This window comes from Cricetulus griseus, chromosome 2 (genome assembly GCF_003668045.3).
Source record: "Cricetulus griseus strain 17A/GY chromosome 2, alternate assembly CriGri-PICRH-1.0, whole genome shotgun sequence".
NCBI lineage: Eukaryota > Metazoa > Chordata > Mammalia > Rodentia > Cricetidae > Cricetulus > Cricetulus griseus.
The window spans coordinates 61281463-61300074 of NC_048595.1; the positions used below are offsets into that span (position 1 = coordinate 61281463).

The window sequence follows — 18612 nt, forward strand, 5'->3', positions numbered from 1 at the left end:
CTGTGGCAAAAGCCTGTAATCCCAGCACTTGGGAGGCAGAGGCAGGAGGGTGTGGAGTTCTAGGCCACCTTCTGCTAAGTAGCCTAGGCCAGCCTGTACTGTAACATGTGACTGTCTCAAAAGACAGTTTGTTTTTAAAATAAGTGGAGTAGTAGATATATGATTGCTTTTTTTGTTTTAAAAGGAGAAAAAGTTTATTTTAAGTTCTAAAGAATCACTTGTGAGAGTTAATTTATATGTAGTTTAATGGTTAATCTTTGTTTTATATTCTCTTTGTACTGTTGTCTTAAATTGTGCTGTATTTTTATTTGTCCTTCAAATACAGTTATTTCTTATGATATCATAGGCATAAAATAAAAGAGAACATCACTGCAATAAGACATTCTATCCTTGAAAAGGAAGGAAAATGGCATATGAAGTGGAAAGGCGGGGCTTCAGTAAGTACTGTAGACTTGGGGTTTGGAGACTAGTTTAATTTTGGCAATTCTCCTAAGTTTTAACAGTCTTTTAATTTATGTTACAGTAACCTAGAAAAGTATGTGTGTGTGTATTTATTTTGTTTACATTGAAGTAGGTTTTTTTAAAAATAGTGTATTATTTTATGTTTGATGGAGGTGGAATAACACGTTTGTGCCATGATGAACATATAGAGGGCACAGGATGATTTTATGGAGTCAGTTCTTTCCATCCCTATTCACTTGTGTTTCTGGAATTGAATTCAGGCCCTCAGGCTTGCCAGACAAGTGCTTTGACCTGCTGAGCCATCTCGTCAGCCCAAGTTATTTCTGGTTTTGAGAGAGTTTCATATATCCCAAGTTGGCCTTAAACTTGCTGTGCAGCTGCTGCAGAATAGGACCTACCCATCCGCCTGCATCTGCTCTCAAATGCTGGGACTGTAAGCCCAGCCACCGTGCTTGGCTCAGTGGTTTTTTAGAGATAAGTACCTGTTGTGTAGATATGTATCCCAGGCTGATCTAGAGTGCATGTAGCCTAAGCTGTCTACATACTAGGATTGTAGTTGTGTGCTACTGTGCATTTCAAATGTTTTAACTAATTTCTTTTTTCTAAGTACATAATAGTTTTTCATCAAGCTACTGTTATTTAAAATTACTTATTTTAAATTCAGAGGGTTCTAAATACTACTAAATAAGGTTTGAAGCTTGCTTATACAAATATTGTATTCTTTGATTTTAAAAAAATGTTTGCAGGGGTGGGAGAGATGGCTTATTAGTTAAGCCCACTGGCTGTTCTTCCAGAGGAGCCTAGCACCCATTCGGTGGCTTATTACCAGCTAAAACTCTAGTCTTAGGGTATCTGATGCCCTCTTCTGGCTTCTGTGGATACCAGGCACACATGTAGTGCATGTACATGTAAACAAAACGTCCAAACACATGAAAATAAAGAAAAAAATAGTCACAGGATAGATGTTTGGTAATTTATTGTTAGGGGAAAATTCATTCATAGATGAACTTAGCTTTGTAATTGTGGTTGCTAGTGAGAGTGTTTAATATTATGAATTCTGTATTTTAAGGCTGTGGATCTTTTGCCTCCCATGTCTCCCCTTTCGTTTGATCCTGTGTCAGAGGAAGTGCACGGAAAGAGTACACTTTTAAAGTATCTTGCTTCACTTCCAGGTTGGTAAGCTCCCCCCAGTCTCTTTTCAAGACAGTGTCTCCTTGTAAAGCATTGACTGACCTAGAGCTTACTGTGTAGACCAGGCTGCCCTAGAACTTGGAGCTGTCCTTCTGACTCTTTGTTCTGAGTGCTAGAAGTACAAGTGTGTACAACTACATTTGGCTTATTTCTCATTGTCTATAATAGTTATTTCTATTTTTAAAATAATGTTAACATTAATTTGTGTGCTTATTTATGTGCATGTGTATGTACACTCAACAGTGCTTGTGTGGAGGTCGCAGTACAACCCGAGTTCTCTCTCACTACCATGTGAGACACCAGTATCAAACTCAGATAATCAGACTTGGTGGCAAAGTGTCTTTACCTACTGAGCCATCTTGCTGGCTCATCAGTTATTTTTACTGTAAAATGAATATAGCATAAGATTTCTGTTTTGTTTAAAAGTTGTGAGATAGTATACTTTAAGTGTTCTCAAAACAAAAATGATGAATATGTGTGATATAACATGTTAATTGGTTTAATTTAGCCATGCCATTGTGAACATACTGTATTCTGTATCATAATTGTGCATGACTTTATTTATGAGCTAAGTAAATGAATGAAAAAAAAAAGATTTCTGTTTTGGTGACAAAAATGTCTCACAAAAAAGGATAGAATCCTATTATTTGCAAAACATGAATGCTTCAGCCTATCTGAGGGTTGGGATTAAAGATGGAGACACTGAACCTAGTAGTTTACTCAGCACTATACAATAGTTGGCCTGGTTTTAGAATCCTGGGTTGACAAATCATCTTTAGGACTGTGATAGTAAAGTCTGGTTTCCTGCCTTCTGTTATCTCTGACGTATTGACTATTTGTCTCATTGTCATTCATTTGCATACAATAAGGCTACAATTTATGATTGCTTATAAGATTTTTTTTTTATTATGCAGGTTTGTTGAGACAAGCCTAAATGTAGGCTTGTCTTTTATCTATTTTTTATCTATCTTGTTTTTATCTATTTGAGTTGTGTATGTGTGTATTCTAGAAGCTCATTATTTTCCAAGTTGGAGAATTTGCTTTCCTATGTCTTCTTTAATATTGCCTGTCTTTATTTTTTAAAAAGATTTTATATGTGTGTGTTTGTGTGTATGCAAACATGTGCATGAGGGTGTCCATGGTGGACAGAAGAAGTGTCAGATACTCCAGAGCTAGAGTTAAGATGGTTTTGAGCTGTCTGATGTGGTCCTGTAAAAGCAACAAGCTGTAGTTGACTTTTCCTCGGACACAGAGACTTTTATTATGAAAACTCTGCCAATAGCTTAGGCTTGTTCCTAACTAGTTTTTACAATTTAAATCAACTCGTTTATATTAATCTATGTACTGCCACATGGCTCATGGTTATTACTTATCCTATGTGTCTTGTTTGTTCTCTGTCTCTCCCTGTCTTTGCCCTTCTTCCTAGTGTCCTCTGTGCTTGGAAATCCTGCCTAGCTATTGGCTGCTGTTCAGCTTTTTATTAAACCAGTCAGTGTTTATACAATGTAATCAAATATCTTGTAACAATAAGCCCTTTTAACTGCTGAGCCATCTCCATGTTTCATTTTTAATTACTTTCCTTCTGGAACTCTGTCTTAGTGGTTCTGTTGCTGTAAAGAGATATTAGGACCTCCCAGTGACACTTCCTCCAACAAGGCCATACCTACTCCAATAAAGCCACACCTCCTAATAGTGCCACTCCCTTTGGGAGTCATTTTCTTTCAAACACCTGCAAAATCCTATTCTGTTTTGTCACTGTTGTTACTCATTTTGTTGTAGGTAATGTCTAACTTGAACCCCAGGCCAGCCTCAAACTTGGAGATTCTTATGCCTCAGTCTCTCAAATGTTGAGATTAGAGGTATGTGCCACCGCTCATGGCTAGGATATCTAATTCTGTCTTTTATCTCTGTATATAGAAATTCTTTTTTTTTTTTTTTTTTTTTTCTTCTCCATACAGGGTTTCTTTGTATTGTCCTGGCTGTCCTGGAACTCACTCTGTAGACCAGGCTGGCCTCAAGTTTACAGAGATTTGTCTGCCTCTGAGTGCTGAGATTTAAATGTGTGTGCCACTGTGGCCCTGCAAGTTGTTTGCTTCTTCTTGAAATACTTGGTTGCAGTTTTACTTTTATTGGGTCTCTCCACATGGAGGAGTCCATGTTGGCCTGGAACTCTATGTAGCATAAGTTAATCTTGAACTTGGCTTTTTTTCTTTCCTTCTTTTAAAAAATGATTTATTTTTATTTTATGTGCATTGGTATTTTGCTTGCCTGTTTGTCTGTGTCAGAAGTCCTGTAACTTGAGTTACAGACAGTGTGAGCTGTCATGTGGTTACTGGGAATTGAACCTGGCTCCTCTGGAAGAGCAGCCAGTGCTCTTAACCACTGGGCTATTTTCCAATGCCTAAACTCAGCTTTCTAAATGTTGGGATTATGAGTATGAACCACCACCTCATGGTTATAAACTTTTTATTTGCCAGACAGATGAGTTTCAGCTCTGCCTACCAGCAACAGGTGATATTTATAGTTGTGTGTAGTAATTTGTTTTTATAGTGTTCTACTAGTTTTGTGATATTTGTGTTTATTCTCATTTGGGGAATGTTCTGTAATTCCATTATAATCAGTAGGTGCAGAGGGTTTTGAAAAATTGAGTTAGAGCCTGGCAGTGGTGGTGCATGTCTTTCATCTCAGCACTTGTGAGGCAGAAGCAGGAGATTTCTGAGTTTGAGATCAGCCTGATCTACAGAGTGAGGTTCAGGACAGCCAGGGCCACACAGAGAAACCCTGTGGTAGTGCCTTAATGTCTCCTTTCCACTCTGGTCTATATCCTCAGCATCCTTGCATACTTTTGGCATTCTACTGTAGCAGTGCAACAGAGTACTTCAGTCACCACTATCCTAGACTCACTGCTTTGTATCAAAGTCTCTTTTATTTCTTTGCTGTGTTAGTATGGTAGTGACAAATTTATTGATAGGATGGTGAAAAAAATATGTAGGCTGATTGATGTCATAATTGCACTGAAATATGCTAAATACCTTTTGGTTTTGCTTGCTTAATATTGTTCCAGAAGAGGGCATCAGATCCCACTGTAGATGGCTGTGAGCCACCATGTGGTTGCTGGGAATTGAACTCAGGACCTCTGGAAGAGCAGCCAGTGCTCTTAACCACTGAGCCTTCTTGACAGCCCTTGCTTGCTTAATATTGTTAGCACATCATTTATTCACTTAAAAATGAAACATGGTTATTTAACACTGAATTTGGTGCTGATGATCAAACTCGGGGCCATGCACATATATCTAGCCCCCACCTTTTTGCTTGTTTGTTTGAAGACAGGTTTTCTGTAGTCCAAGCTGGCCTCAAACTCTCTGTATGGTGAAGCTGGCCTTGAATTCTAACCTTCACTTCCGTGTGCTAGGATTGTAGAGGTATAGAACTATGCCTGGCTACATCAATCTTTCTATAAAAGCCTACTAACAGATTGGTGGCATGTGCCCTTACCTGCTGAGCCAACTTTTTTTTTTTTTTTTTTTTTTTTTTTTTTTGGTTTTTAGAGACAGGGTTTCTCTGAGGCTACCCTGGAACTAGCTCTTGTAGACCAGGCTGTTCTCGAACTCACAGAGATCCGCCTGCTTCTGCCTCCTGAGTGCTGGGATTAAAGGCGTACGCCACCAATGTCCGGCTGATCCAACTATTTTACTGACCTTGGTTTTTAAAAAACTTTTCCTGTGTGGTGTCTGTGGGACAGTGTCTCTGGTTGCTTTTTTGCAGTTCTGCAAGGCCAGTTGATGTGCAGTCCCCTAGTTTCTCTGTGTCTGCCTCTCATTTCCTTAGGGTCCTGCAATTATAGCTACACTATGTCCTGAGCTCTAGGGGTTGAACTCAAGTCATCAGCTTTGTATGGCAAATCGTTTTTTACCCACTGAGTTATGCCCTTGTCTCCTTACTCGTGTTTATGTATCTTCTGTTTCCTTTTATTTAGAAACTATTCTAAACAATTGGGCATGAAGCTCAATGATAGAGCATTTGTGCAACATTAACAAAGCCCTGTTTGGACCTTGGTTTCAGGGGAAAGTATAAGTGTTCTACCATTTCTAGAGGTCCTTGAATGTTAGACAACACAAACATAACTAAAAGAATAATTTTTGAACTTCCTTAGATATACATAAAGAGCATAACCAAGAAAGTCGTAGCAGAAGAGAAGCCGATACCCTGGGAGCTGTGTGTGATCTAGCCAACAGGTAAAACATTTGCCTTTCATGCTGACTATTGATTCCAGTCTCATCTTGAGCCAGTTTAGGACTCTCTGTACTGTAGAATAGTGTGTGGTTTCTTCCTCTCAAGCAGACAGTGTCTTTCTACTGCAGACCCACATTTGCAGAAGGCATTCAATACTTGCTGTGCCTGGGCAGTTTTTCCTCTTCTATTTATCCGAATCTTGTGTTATATGGGGATTATCTGAGTTTTAAACAAAGTGCAGGTTTGGAAATTACATAAGGTAAGTCTGGGAATTTTTTGTTCTTTTCTATATGTGTGAACTATTTTTGAAATCACTCTTAACTATTGAATCTAAAATTTTGGGGCATTTGAGGTCATCTGGTTTGGTGGGACTTTTTTGACTAGTGCTTTCTGTTGGAGTGGCTGGGTCTAATTTAGCTTTCCTTCTATAGCCTGCACAGTTTGCTGTTTTCATCTTTTATAAAAGTTTTCTTTTTAGTTTATGTTTATTATGTGTTTGAGTGCTTTGCTTGCATGTGTGTAAGTGTACTGAGTGCATGCCTGGTGCCCTCGGAGGCCAGAAGATGGTGCCAGATTCCGTGGAACTTGTGTTGTGAGCTGCATTGTAGGTGCTAGCAGTAAGCAAACACTCTGCAAGAACAGCAAGTGCTCTTTGTGGTGAGTGAGTCATTACTCTGGCCCATATATTGAAATTTTTTTTTCTTATTTTTTGTTTGTTTGAGACAGGGTCTCACTCTGTAGCTCTGGCTGTCTTGGAATACAGACTGATCTCAAACTCAGCCTCACCTGCCTCTGTGTCCTTAGTGCTAGGATTAAAGGGGGGCACCACAATGGTGGGCTTATACTGCAGTTTTGGATATTTTATAAATAACAATCTTCAGAAAAATATTAGAAGACATCTGATTTACTCTGATGTCAATTTTTTTAAAAGATTTTTTATTTATTTATTATGTATACAACATTCTGCTTCCATGTTTATCTGCACACCAGAAGAGGGCACCAGATCTCATAATTGATGGTTATGAACCACCATGTGGTTGCTGGGAGTTGAACTCAGGACCTCTGAGTTAAGAGCAGTCAGTGCTCTTAACCTCTGAGCCATCTCTCCAGCCCCCTCAATTTTTTTTTTGTTAAATATTTTATTTAATTTTATTTCATGTGTATTAGTGTTTTATCTGCATTCATGTCTGTAACTGTAAGTTACAGACAGTTATGAACTGCTATGTGGGTGCTGGGAATTGAACCAGGGTCCTCTGGAAGAGCAGCCAGTGCTCTCAACCACTGAGCCATCTCTCCAGCCCCATCTGATATCAAATTTAATATGAAAAACTTAAACCTCTTTTGTTATCACTTCCTTCAGGAATTCTATTTTCTTTACTGCCTGTTTTCTGTTATCCTATTTTAGCTCTTATAATCAATGCATGATATAAAGTAAAAAACTGGTGACCAGTGAGATAACTTAGTGGGTAAAGGTGTTTACTACCAAGCCTGAGAATCTGAGTTTGATCCTGATCCTTCAGACTCACATAGTGGAAAGAGAGAACTTGACTCCCCCAAGTTGTCCACTAATTTCCACATGTGTGCTGCGAAATGCACACCCCCCATGAATTTTTAGAAAAGTAAAAAACTCTGAATTAAATGCAATCCATGGATTTTTTTTTTGTAAGTAAGAATTATTATGTAACAATGAAACAGGTACACTGACCAGATGATTGTATTTATATGTACATGTGTAGTGTATGCTTATGTACGCACATATGTGTTCAGTGTTCACACTTATGCATGTGTGCATATGTGGAGGCTGAAGGTAATGACTAGGTGTCTTCTTCTATTACCTCCCACCTTATATTTTTGAGACAGGGTCTCTCTTTGAGCCTCGACCTCACAAATCAGCTAGGTTGGGTGCTAGTGAACCTTTGAGGTCCTTGTGTCTCTGTCTCTTAGAATTCCAGGTTTGGACTGCCATGTCTGACTTTTTTATGTGGTTGTTTGTTGAGGCTCTGAAATCTGGGTTTCCAGCTTGTGCAGTAAGCACACGAACATCTCTCCAGCCCTTGTATTGTTTTTTTATTTCTGTGTGGATGCATGATTGATTGCATGTGTGTGGGGTCAGAGTGACAACCTTGTAGTTGGTTTATTTCTTCCTTCTTTAATGTCAGTTCCAAGGCTCAAACTCAGGTTGACAGGCTTGGCAACAAGTGGTTTTTACTTGTTGAGCCGTCTACAGTTCCCGTCTATTTTTTTTTTTAGTATTTTTAGTTATGGGTGCATGTGTATGGGTATATGCATATGAGTGCAGGTGCCTCTGGAGGCTAGAAGAGAGTGTTTACAAGTTACTGTTTTTATTATTAAAACTTGCACTTCCATGATCATACATATTTTAATTACTATATTGTGTTTTTTCATGGCCTGGGAAGGGAGCAGTATAAAGAGTATTTAATACAGCCACACTGTCATTGGAGGCTTAAGGTGGGTGGACTGCTATTTACTTTTTTTCATCTTTAAAATAATTTATATTACTTTTTAGAGAAATTCAGTACTTTGTGCTGAAACTTTCAGGATTTCATACAGGACAGTATACTTATATCCTTGCTGTGGGATTTTAACCTGTAGGTGTTATAAAAAAAAATCTTCTAGCCCCACATGATAAAACAAAAATAAATATTTCAAAAGGAAAAAATATTATTATGTGTGTGGTAGGGGCGTGTGTGTGTGTGTGTGTGTGTGTGTGTGTGTGTGTGTGTGTGTGTGTGTGTGTGTGTCTGTGTGTGTGTGTCTGTGTGTGTCTGTGTGTGTGTGTGTGTGTGTGTACAAAAGTTAGAGACAGCCTTTGAGAGTTTGTTCTGCTCTACTGTGGAATCTGGGGTTTGCACTCAGGTTGTTAGGCTAACATGGCAAGTGTTTGCTACTGAGCTGTCTGATATTACAGGTGTGTGCTACCATGTCTAGTTAAAAGAATATTAAAGTCTCTGCTACTGTGAAATTGTATTAACATGCTGAGGACATTGTACTAATACAATTCTAGTTAGTTGAATTAATTTTTAAGTTGTATTGAAATTGTTGTGTATCAAGTCATTTAACCGTGTAAAAATGTTATTGTCATAAAAAATAAATTAAGAAAGTTTGAGTTAATTGGGAGAATGATACACAAATTGGGCAGAGGTACTGCTCTAATTGTCACTAGACCTCCCTAGAATAAATTGCCTTTCGATGACCAGGACGAATTGAGTGAAATCGTCATGGACAGATACGGGGCAGACAAATTCTTAGATATTCAGATATATCAAGTTAGTGAAAGCCTCCTTACTTATAACTTGGATTTGCTGTCTCTTTTCTTTCAGCCCTGTGCCTTTCTCCTTACAGTGTGCTCCATCATCAGATACAAACAGTTTCGCAGTACTTGAAAAGGTATATTGTAAAACAATTTTCATTTTTGTTGTTGATTTGTTGTAAAACACTGTAGGCAGAGTTTCTCTGTGTCTCAGTAGGCAGTCCCAAATGCGCAGAGACTTATTATTAATTATACTCAGCCAATAGCTCAGGCTTGTTAGTAACTAACTCTTACTAACTTAACCCATATTTCTTATCTAAATTCTACCACGTGGCTCATGGCTTATTAACCTCATTTTCTACATATCCTGCTTCCTCTGCATCTGGCTTCCTACTCCTCTGTCTCCACCCTTCTTCCCAGCATTCTCTCTGCACTGAAAATCCTGCCTAGCCATCAGCCAATCATCTGTTTATTAACAATGAGAGCAATACATATTTACACTATATGAAGATTGTTCCACAGCAAGACACAGCCTTGCTAAATGACCTAGACTCTTTTCTTGAACTCACTGTGTAGCCCAGGCCAATCTTAAACTGATGGCAATTCTCTTGCCTCAGCTGCCGATGTACTGGGATTACACAGGTATCTATCTAATGAATGTCTGGCTTAAAAAGCAGTTTTAATTAATTGTGAATATAGTGATTTATAATAAAATATTATTTTGGTGACATAATAACTTAATTACATTCAAAGTTTTTTTCTCCCATTTTTGTACTTTTCTATTCTCTTACTAAATGAAAATGTGAAATTATTTAGCTCTGCCAGTGAACACATACTTTCACGATAGTATTATCTTTTGCCAGTGTGGTGACACACTCCTGTGATCCTGGTCCTTGAGAGGCTGAAGTATAAGTATCTCCAGATGAGACTAGCTTGGGCTACACTGCAATTCAATATTAGCCTGGCTACTTAATAAGACCCTGTCTCACAAAGTAAACCAGCTCCACTTTTAGCCCATGAATCTCAAATGAGGATAGCTTTTAGTTTCAAAATCTGGAATGAAGAGAGCTTTAAAATCAGCCATGATTGTTAAATTTATAATGTACATCTCTTTTCAGGATCCAAATATGAGAACTCCCAAAGAGAAAAACATAATGAGTTTTAAGAAAGTGCCAAACTCTGTGGAAGACTCTCCTTTATCAGATATTGCAATGAATACACAAACTAGTGTATTCAGAGGATCTCTGCCAGCGAAAAAGAGTGATCCGTTCCAGAAAGAGCAAGATCTTCTGGTAGAAGAGGTTAGAGAAAGATTATTCATAAATATACTTATGTATTTGTTTTTTCTTTTCTTTCTTTTTTTCTTTTTTTGTTTGTTTCGAGATAGTGTTTCTCTGTGTAGCCTTGGCTGTCCTGGAACTCACTCTGTAGATCAGGCTGGCCTTGAACTCTGGTGGGAAGAAATGTATATGCCACCACTGCCTGGCTGCATGCTTCATATTTGTTACTTTCTAAGTGGTGCTGGGATCAAAAATGGAGTACAGTGCTTGCAGAGGACCTGAGTTGTCCCCAACACCTGGACAGGGTGGCTCACAACTGCCATAACTTAAGGACCAGTGAATTTGATGTTTTGTTCTGGCCTCTTCAGCCATTGCATTCATGGGCATGCACATAACACATAATTAAAAATAAAATTAATTGTCGGGCATTGGTGGCGCACGCCTTTAACCCCAGCACTTGGGAGGCAGAGGCAGGAGGATCTCTGTAAGTTCGAGGCCAGTCTGGTCTACAGAGCTAGTTCCGACAGCTAGCGCTGTTAAACAGAGAAACCCTGTCTCAAAAAAAAAAAAATCTTCATAAAACTTAAGGCTAAAATAAAAATCAGCCTTTTAAAAAAAGTAAGAGATTTTTTTAAAAAAACATTTAGTTAAGATCTACATATTAGTTTCTATTTATTCTTTAACTATCATATATATATATATATATATATATATATATATATATATATATATATATATACATAGCCAGTAGTTTATGAATTAGACCATTGCATAAATTGTTAGGTAAATACCCTCAATGATTATAGTTACTTGAATACTTATTTTGTGTTTCTTAGCTCTTTTTTTTGGTTTTTCGAGACAGGGTTTCTCTTTGGCTTTTGGAGGCTGTCCTGGATATAACTCTTGTAGACCAGGCTGGTCTCGAACTCACAGAGATCCGCCTGCCTCTGCCTCCCAAGTGCTGGGATTAAAGGCGTGTGCCACCAACGCCCGGCTTGCTTTTTTTAAATATAAGAACTAAGATTCTGTGATACCATTGAGCAAAGGTTTTTTTGACCATGTATTCTAAATATTTCCAAAGTGACTAAAGGCGTTGATATCAATTCATTGATTTTTCTTTAAAATTTCTCTTTTTAGTTTAATTGTATGTATGTATGTATGTATGTATGTATGTATGATGTATGATGTATGTATTATGTATGTATTATGTATGTGTATGCCTGGTGCCAGAGAAGGCCAGAAGAGGGTGTTAGATCCTCTGGAACTGGAGTTTTATGGTTGTAAACCACCATGTGGGTGCTGTGGGCTAAGCCCAGGTCCTCTGCAAGAGCAATACATGCACTTAGTTTCTGAGCCATCTCTCTAGCCCTTAATTTTTTTTTTTTACTTTAGTATTTAACTCCTATGGGAGTTCTTGTCATGTTTCTTTCTGGGCTTGGTCATTTTCTTATTTTTTTTCTGTTGTAGGTTGCCAGAGTAGTTCTGTTTAGATCCCTTGGAGTTAGAATTTTGATGATTTTGAGCCATGTGGGTACTGGGAACTAAATCTGGGTCCTCTGCAGGAGCAACTGCTCTTGGCAGCTGAGCCAATCTCAGGCTCCCTTATTTTTTTTTTTTTTTTTAAAGACTTAACCTGTTCACCCATCCATCCATCCGTCCATCCATCCGTCATGTATGCATTGTTCTGCCTGCATGTATCACTGTAGGTCAGAAGAGGACACCAGATCTCATTATAGATGGTTGTGAGCCACCATGTGGTTGCTGGGAATTGAACTCATGAACTCTGAAAGAGCAGGCAGCACTCTCAACTCCTGAGCCATCTCTCCAGCCCCCCTTAATTTTTTTAAAATGGAAAAAGTTGTGTGTGTGTATGTTTGCATTCCTCAGCATTTGTGTGGAGGTAGAGAACAACTTGGAGGAGTTGGTTCTCTTTATACCATGGGTCCCTGCAGTCAAACTCAGGTCACTGCAGCAAATGGTTTTACCTGCTAAGCTGTCTTGCCAGCCTCTAATTGATTTCTTTAGGTAGCCCTGTTTTTGTGTCAAGCTTATTGATCATCAGTACTCTCAGGTCAGTTTTTACAAATTACTCAGGCTTTTCACTGTTGGTATCTTTGTTGTTTTATAACTTAACATTATTTGAATTAGTATTAGATTAAGCAGTTATAGCATATCACAATTTATTTCCAAGTGACTTAAAAATAGGCTTTAGACTTATTAATTTGGGTGTTAATTTCTCCTTTATCTGTTTTGACCCTACTAAATTAGCATTGTACAATATCAGAGAATGTGATTAATGCCAATTATTCTGTTTGTAGCATGAGGCCAATTTCATGGTTTCAAAATGCTTCTAAGCCTCTAATATTTTGTTAATTCTCTTTATTGACTATAATAAAAAGATGATCAGTCCTTTTAAAATTGGAATTCCCTAGTAATGAAAAATAATACCCATTTTCAGGTTAGCCGAATTTAAATTGCACTTGGGAAATGCAGGCAGGAAGGTCAGGAATTCAAGGTTATTCTCTGCTAAATTCCGAGTTTCAGGCTATCTGAGGCTACATGAGACTCTATCTCAGAAAACAAAACAAAATAAAAAAATAAGGGTCTGAGAGTTGGCTCAGTGATGAAGAGCACTTGTTGCTTATCCAGAGGACCCAGGTTTGATTTCTAGCATCTACATTTTGGCTCACAGCCACCCATAACCTCAGTTTGAGGGGATCAAACAGGCATACATGTGGTATATACACATGTGTGCAGGCAGAAACATATACATGAAAGTAAATAAATATAAAAAAAACATTAGAAAAAACCCAAAACACAATTAAAAGAATTTAGATTAACAATGATATAGGGTGGGACAGAAGAAGAGAATTCTAAAATCTCATGAAACTGAAAGTAAAATGAGTATTTATTTATTTGTGGTTTGAGACAGCTGGCCTTGAACTCATGATAGTTTTCCCTCTATGTCTCTGAAATTCTGGGATTACAGAATTTCAAGTACCAAGACAGCCAGGGATACACAAAGAAACCCTGTTTTAAAAAACAAAACAAAAAATAAAAAACAAAATCTTCTTGGGTATAAATGACCCCCCCCCCCTCCAAACACATACACACACACTCACAGGGTTTCACTGTGTGGCTTTGACTGTCCTGTAACTCACTATGTAGTCCAGAGTGGTATTGAACTCAGATCCATCTGCGTCTATCTCCTGAGTGCTAGGATTAAAGGCATGCATCACTATGCTTGGCTGAGTATGAAGATTCTAACTTAGGGACTGGAGAGATGGGCAATGGTTAAGAACATTAGCTGGTCTTCCAGAGGTCTTGAGTTCAATTCCCAGCAACCATGTGATATCTCACAACTATTTGTAATAAGAACTGGTGCCCTCTTCTGCCTACAGGGATACATGCAGACAGAATACTGTATACATAATAAATAAAGATTCTAACCTGTTCTTTATTCTCTTGTATTATATATTTAAGATTATTGCAGAAAGTAGTCTTGTGTTCTATTTTGCAGCAGGATGGTACCTGGACTATCTGCATCATGTCAGGGAGCTTCATCGTTGTCTAATCTGCCATCTGCTAATGGGCTGCTGCCTGTGCTGTGTCCACTGTTCCTATGGGAGTTCTTGTCATGTTTCTTTCTGGGCTTGGTCATTTTCTTATTTTTTTCTGTTGCAGGTTGCCAGAGTAGTTCTGTCTGATTCACCACAGTTCTCTGAAGGAAAAGAAGTAAAATTGGAGGAGCTTATTGACACTCTAATTTCTAATCCTTTCTTAACCAGGAAACAAATTCCCCGAACTCCAGAAAATTTGAGTAAGTTAATGCTTTCTTCCCGTTTTCCCTTTCTAAGATATTGCCACCAGTAAACTCATGATCTTACAGTTCTTTGGAAACAATCTAAAACTGTTTCTGTATTTCTAATGTCATTGGCAATGTCTTTTTTATGATATAGTGGATTTTGTTAAAGTATCCAGTGTGATCACCTACATTTATTTATTTATTTATCTATTTATCTATTTATTTATTTATTTATTTATTTATTTTGTGGGGTGTTTTATTTATTTTTTCAACTTTTAAAATTTGAATTAGAAACAAGATTGTTTTACAAGATAATCCCAGTTCCCTTCTCTCTCCCATCCTCCCCCACACACCCCCCCCAACTAAAACCCTATCCATCACATATTCTTTCTGCGCCCCCCTGGATGGTGAGGCCTTCCATAGGGTGTCATCAGAGTCTCTTGTGTCCTTTGGGATAGGACCTAGGCCCACCCCCATGTGTCTTGGCTCAGGGAGTATCCCTCTATGTGGAATGGGCTCCCAAAGTCCACACCTGTGCTAGGGATAAGTACTGAGCTACTACAGGAGGTCCCGTAGATTTCCGAGGTTTCCTCACTGAAACCCATGTTCCTGGGGTCTGGATCAGCTCCATGCTGGTATCCCAGCTATCAGTCTGGGGAGCAAGAGTTCCCTGATGTTCAGGTCAGCTGTTTCTGTGGGTTTCACTAGCCTGGTCTGGATCCCTTTGCTCTTCACTCGTCCTCTGTATCTGGGTTCCAGTTCAGTTCGATCACCTACATTTATACAACACATTTATACAACACCCTTTCTTTAGTAATCTTTTGTGACTTCAGTATATCTACACAGAAGCATAACCAGTTCTGATATTATCATCTTGTTTTAATTGTGTTACCTGGCTATTTTTCTGCAAAATATTTTATTTGGTCACTTGAAAAAAAGAACTGTGATGCCAGTTGACTCATCTCTCACATGGTGGAAGGAGAGAATGGACTCCTAAAAGTTGTCCTCTGACCTTCATACACACACGTGCACATGTGCATAAACACCCCCCCCAAACAAACAAATAAATGTGTTTAGTGAGTATGGGGATTAGTCAGCCATCACACTGCATGCATAGAGTTTACCCTTTGGCAAAAATAATTTATCTTCAAATGCTCCCCCCTAATACTTACAATTGGTGTAGGCACATATCTGATACATATTTCCTTATTTAACCAATGTAGACAGTTTGGGTTAAATAATTAAATACAATTTCTTCTTTGCTGCTGATTTAATTCATACTGAAGTGAGACATCCTGGGTTGGTGTTCTTCAGATGACAACCAGTGAAATAAATAGGGCCTTACAGTGTCTTTCTTTTAAAAAGTTATGTTTAACACAGCCTTGCTCATTTGTTGACATGTTGTTTATAGCCATTCCATGCTACAATGGCACATTTGAGGAGTTGTGGGAAATCAAATAGCCAACAGAGCCTAAAATACTAATATTTAATCCTTTATAAAAAAGTTCTGCCCACTTCTGGCATGGATGTACAAGAAAATGTTTTTCATGCATGTAATCACATGTATTTGTGTAGAGGTATATGTGTACTTAAGGAGCAGCTGTTATGTGTACTGACTTGAGTTTGGTCCTTTGGAGATGAAGTTTCCTGATGTTCAGGCTTGTCATCCTGCCAGCATGCATATGGAACCTGGACTGAAGCAGGAGCTTTGTTTTCAGCACTAGAATAAAGATTTTAATTGCAAGTCTGTGTTTTGGAATATGTAAATAGTAAATTATGTTTTTTTTCACCTTAATTAGTAACTGAAATTAGGAATTCATGGAGAAAAACTGTTGAAACTGAAGATAATAGAAGTTCAGAAGGGATTCTAGTAGATGTCAAAGCTAGAGAAGTGGCACCAGAGTCTTCACCTGTACTGAATAATCAGAGAGAACTAAGCATGGCTATTTTTTCCTCCGATTTTGATCAATCCTATTTGCCTGAAGAAAAAACTGTTCCAGATCAGCTCAGAAGTGTGCCTCAAAAACCACTGGTAACAAGTCAGATCGGCGACCCCCCAACAGAAGACGAATCAGACTTGGTAAATAAGAAATCATTTTCTGAGCAAGATTTAGAGTGTGTGACCACCAGGCTTTCAGAAACTGGACAAATGGAGGCATTTTCCCTTGCTGTGGACAGTGGAATAGATGTGGTGGGTAGAAGAGAAGAGGACTCTTTTCGAAAATCCCACCACTCACAAGCTTCTTGTAGTGAACCTTCCACACGTAAAACTCTGTTCTGGGACTCTTTTCAGAGGATGAGTGACATTGGAATATTACATGAAACTCTTCCAGAAGAAGTTGGTCACCTAAGTCTTAATAGTTCTACTACTTCAGAGACCAATTTTAGACTGGAACCAAATAGTTATGTGCACAGTGATGCTTTTCCAGATGATGATGGAAAAAGACAAGCCACTCCAGAAGTGGATTCCAGTTTTCAGGCTATTCTCAGTAGTTATGAGGCTCTGAAGAAATCTCTTAACAAAATAAGGCAAGAATCTCACCTGTCTAATTCCAAGACACTTGAACAAGACAAAGTAGGATTGAGCCCTGTAGCCAAAGACATGCAAGCAGATGATACACATACTTTTTTGGGCACTCAAGATTTGTTTTACACAGAGCCATCTTCCCACATGCCCTTTGATGAAAGAACACAGTCTTTATCACCACTAACTAAAGTTTCTCTGGTGGAGCAAAAATTGAGGACTACGTTACCATGTAGTCTCAGGGAATTTCTGCCTAACTTAAAAGGTAAGAGTTAACCAGACAGAGTATGAACCATTCTCTCAGCTTGAGAGTAGCATTTTACCTCTAGTTAGCCACAAACTCCCTATATGGTTCAGGCTGGCTTCAAATTTACCATGTAGCCCAGGCTATTTCTAATCTCCTGTTCACTTGTTTTTTCATAAATATAGTACCAAGTGCATATCATGGTGGATAATGTTATACTATAATTTTTTTTGGGGGGGGGAGTCATTTCAGAAGAAATGGTAATTTTATTTATTATTTATTAGTGAGTCTTGCAGAAAGTGATCCTTCTGGAAATCAAGAAATTTGCTACTACTTGGGATTTTCTTTGCAATGCTTATTTTCCTCCTTTAAAAATCAATTTTGCAGAAAAAGAAATCTCAAATAAGAATCTTGAAGCAAGAAAACCTCTGATTTAACGAGATGAAGCGGTTTCCAGTTAATTTAGCTGTGATGCACTTAAACTGAAGCCTTGTCATTTACTGAAGCTGATCTAAACACACCATTGGAAGAATAATAATCTTTTTCCAAGGTCAAAGAGCATGCGAATGCACTTTGGCCTTTTGTAATGTCTTTAGGTATTTATGTCATTTTTTGATAAATATGTGAGGTTGAAATGTGAAGTATTTAGAAATAGCAAAGGTCAAGTTGTGGGAAACCATTTTGATTCCTAGAATAATCTTGTAACATAAGTTAATGGCAAATGTCACAGTTTCGTTAAAATATCAGTTATTAACATAAGGGCCAGTGTGTAATCTAATAGCCCCTGAATAGCCTCATCTTTCACTTTAGAGAAATAAACCAATTTGTTGGATCTTTAAGGTTTGTGAAATTGTAAACAGGCTTAATGAATTCCAATGATGTAGATGGGATAAAGCACGTGTGATAAGACAAGACAATGTATTGAGAAGGGGGGGAGGAGGTAGGTAACCAGACATTGAAATAACACTGTCAAACTGTATTATTTAATTTACATAGATTGAGAATTTAACCCTAGTTTATATTTAACAAAAATAAAATGAAAAATTCACAAGTCTGTTTTACCATTGTTGTTTGTGGGTGATATGGGACAGGTGTTGCTTTGGAGAAAGCAACAAGTTTTATGTTACTGATCAGAATTTATTAGAAGTTCCCTAGTGTCTACAGAGTATTAGAAAATAATTTGAGAAAAATGAACATGGATTTAAGTAATTGTAACATTTGTACATTTTGCCTTATTGTCAAGGCTTCTGGCCCAGAAATGGGTATGTTTATAAGATCTAAGGAGCGATCATACATGTACCTGAATAAATATGACTAGAAAAGGCACTGAAAGATTGATTTATCTCCTTCAGTTCCTGTGGAGCCTCAGTTTGTAACTCAAAATTCTGTCCCCAAGTCTTCTAGAAAATGAGGGAGAAGAAAGGTTGGAGGAAAGAGTACTGGAAGTAGGTGGGCTGATTATCAGAGGAGCTTCTTTGTGGCAGTGGATACAAAGAAAGAGGATAGGTTTCAGAGGTGCTGGGTTTTACGAACACTACTGGGAAACCATTCTGTTGTCTGTTTTACAGACTAGTATCTAAATTCTGAGTAGCATACTAGGTA

General features: G+C 38.1%; 1 protein-coding gene and 1 non-coding gene across 2 annotated transcripts in view; both read left to right on the forward strand.

Moving 5' to 3' along the window:
- The window catches only part of Haus6 (HAUS augmin like complex subunit 6), a 32923-nt gene extending 14862 nt beyond the window's left edge, over positions 1-18061 (forward strand). Inside the window, exons 10-17 of the mRNA XM_027400378.2 lie at positions 347-437; positions 1532-1634; positions 5807-5888; positions 9228-9294; positions 10276-10458; positions 14122-14257; positions 16042-17031; positions 17398-18061. Of these exons, the coding sequence (XP_027256179.1) occupies positions 347-437; positions 1532-1634; positions 5807-5888; positions 9228-9294; positions 10276-10458; positions 14122-14257; positions 16042-17031; positions 17398-17447 (1702 nt within the window). The 3' untranslated portion in view covers positions 17448-18061. The remainder of the gene's footprint in view (positions 1-346; positions 438-1531; positions 1635-5806; positions 5889-9227; positions 9295-10275; positions 10459-14121; positions 14258-16041; positions 17032-17397) is intronic.
- On the forward strand, positions 9020-9150 carry LOC113834011. Its single transcript, XR_003482260.1, has one exon.
- Positions 18062-18612: the final 551 nt, after the last annotated feature.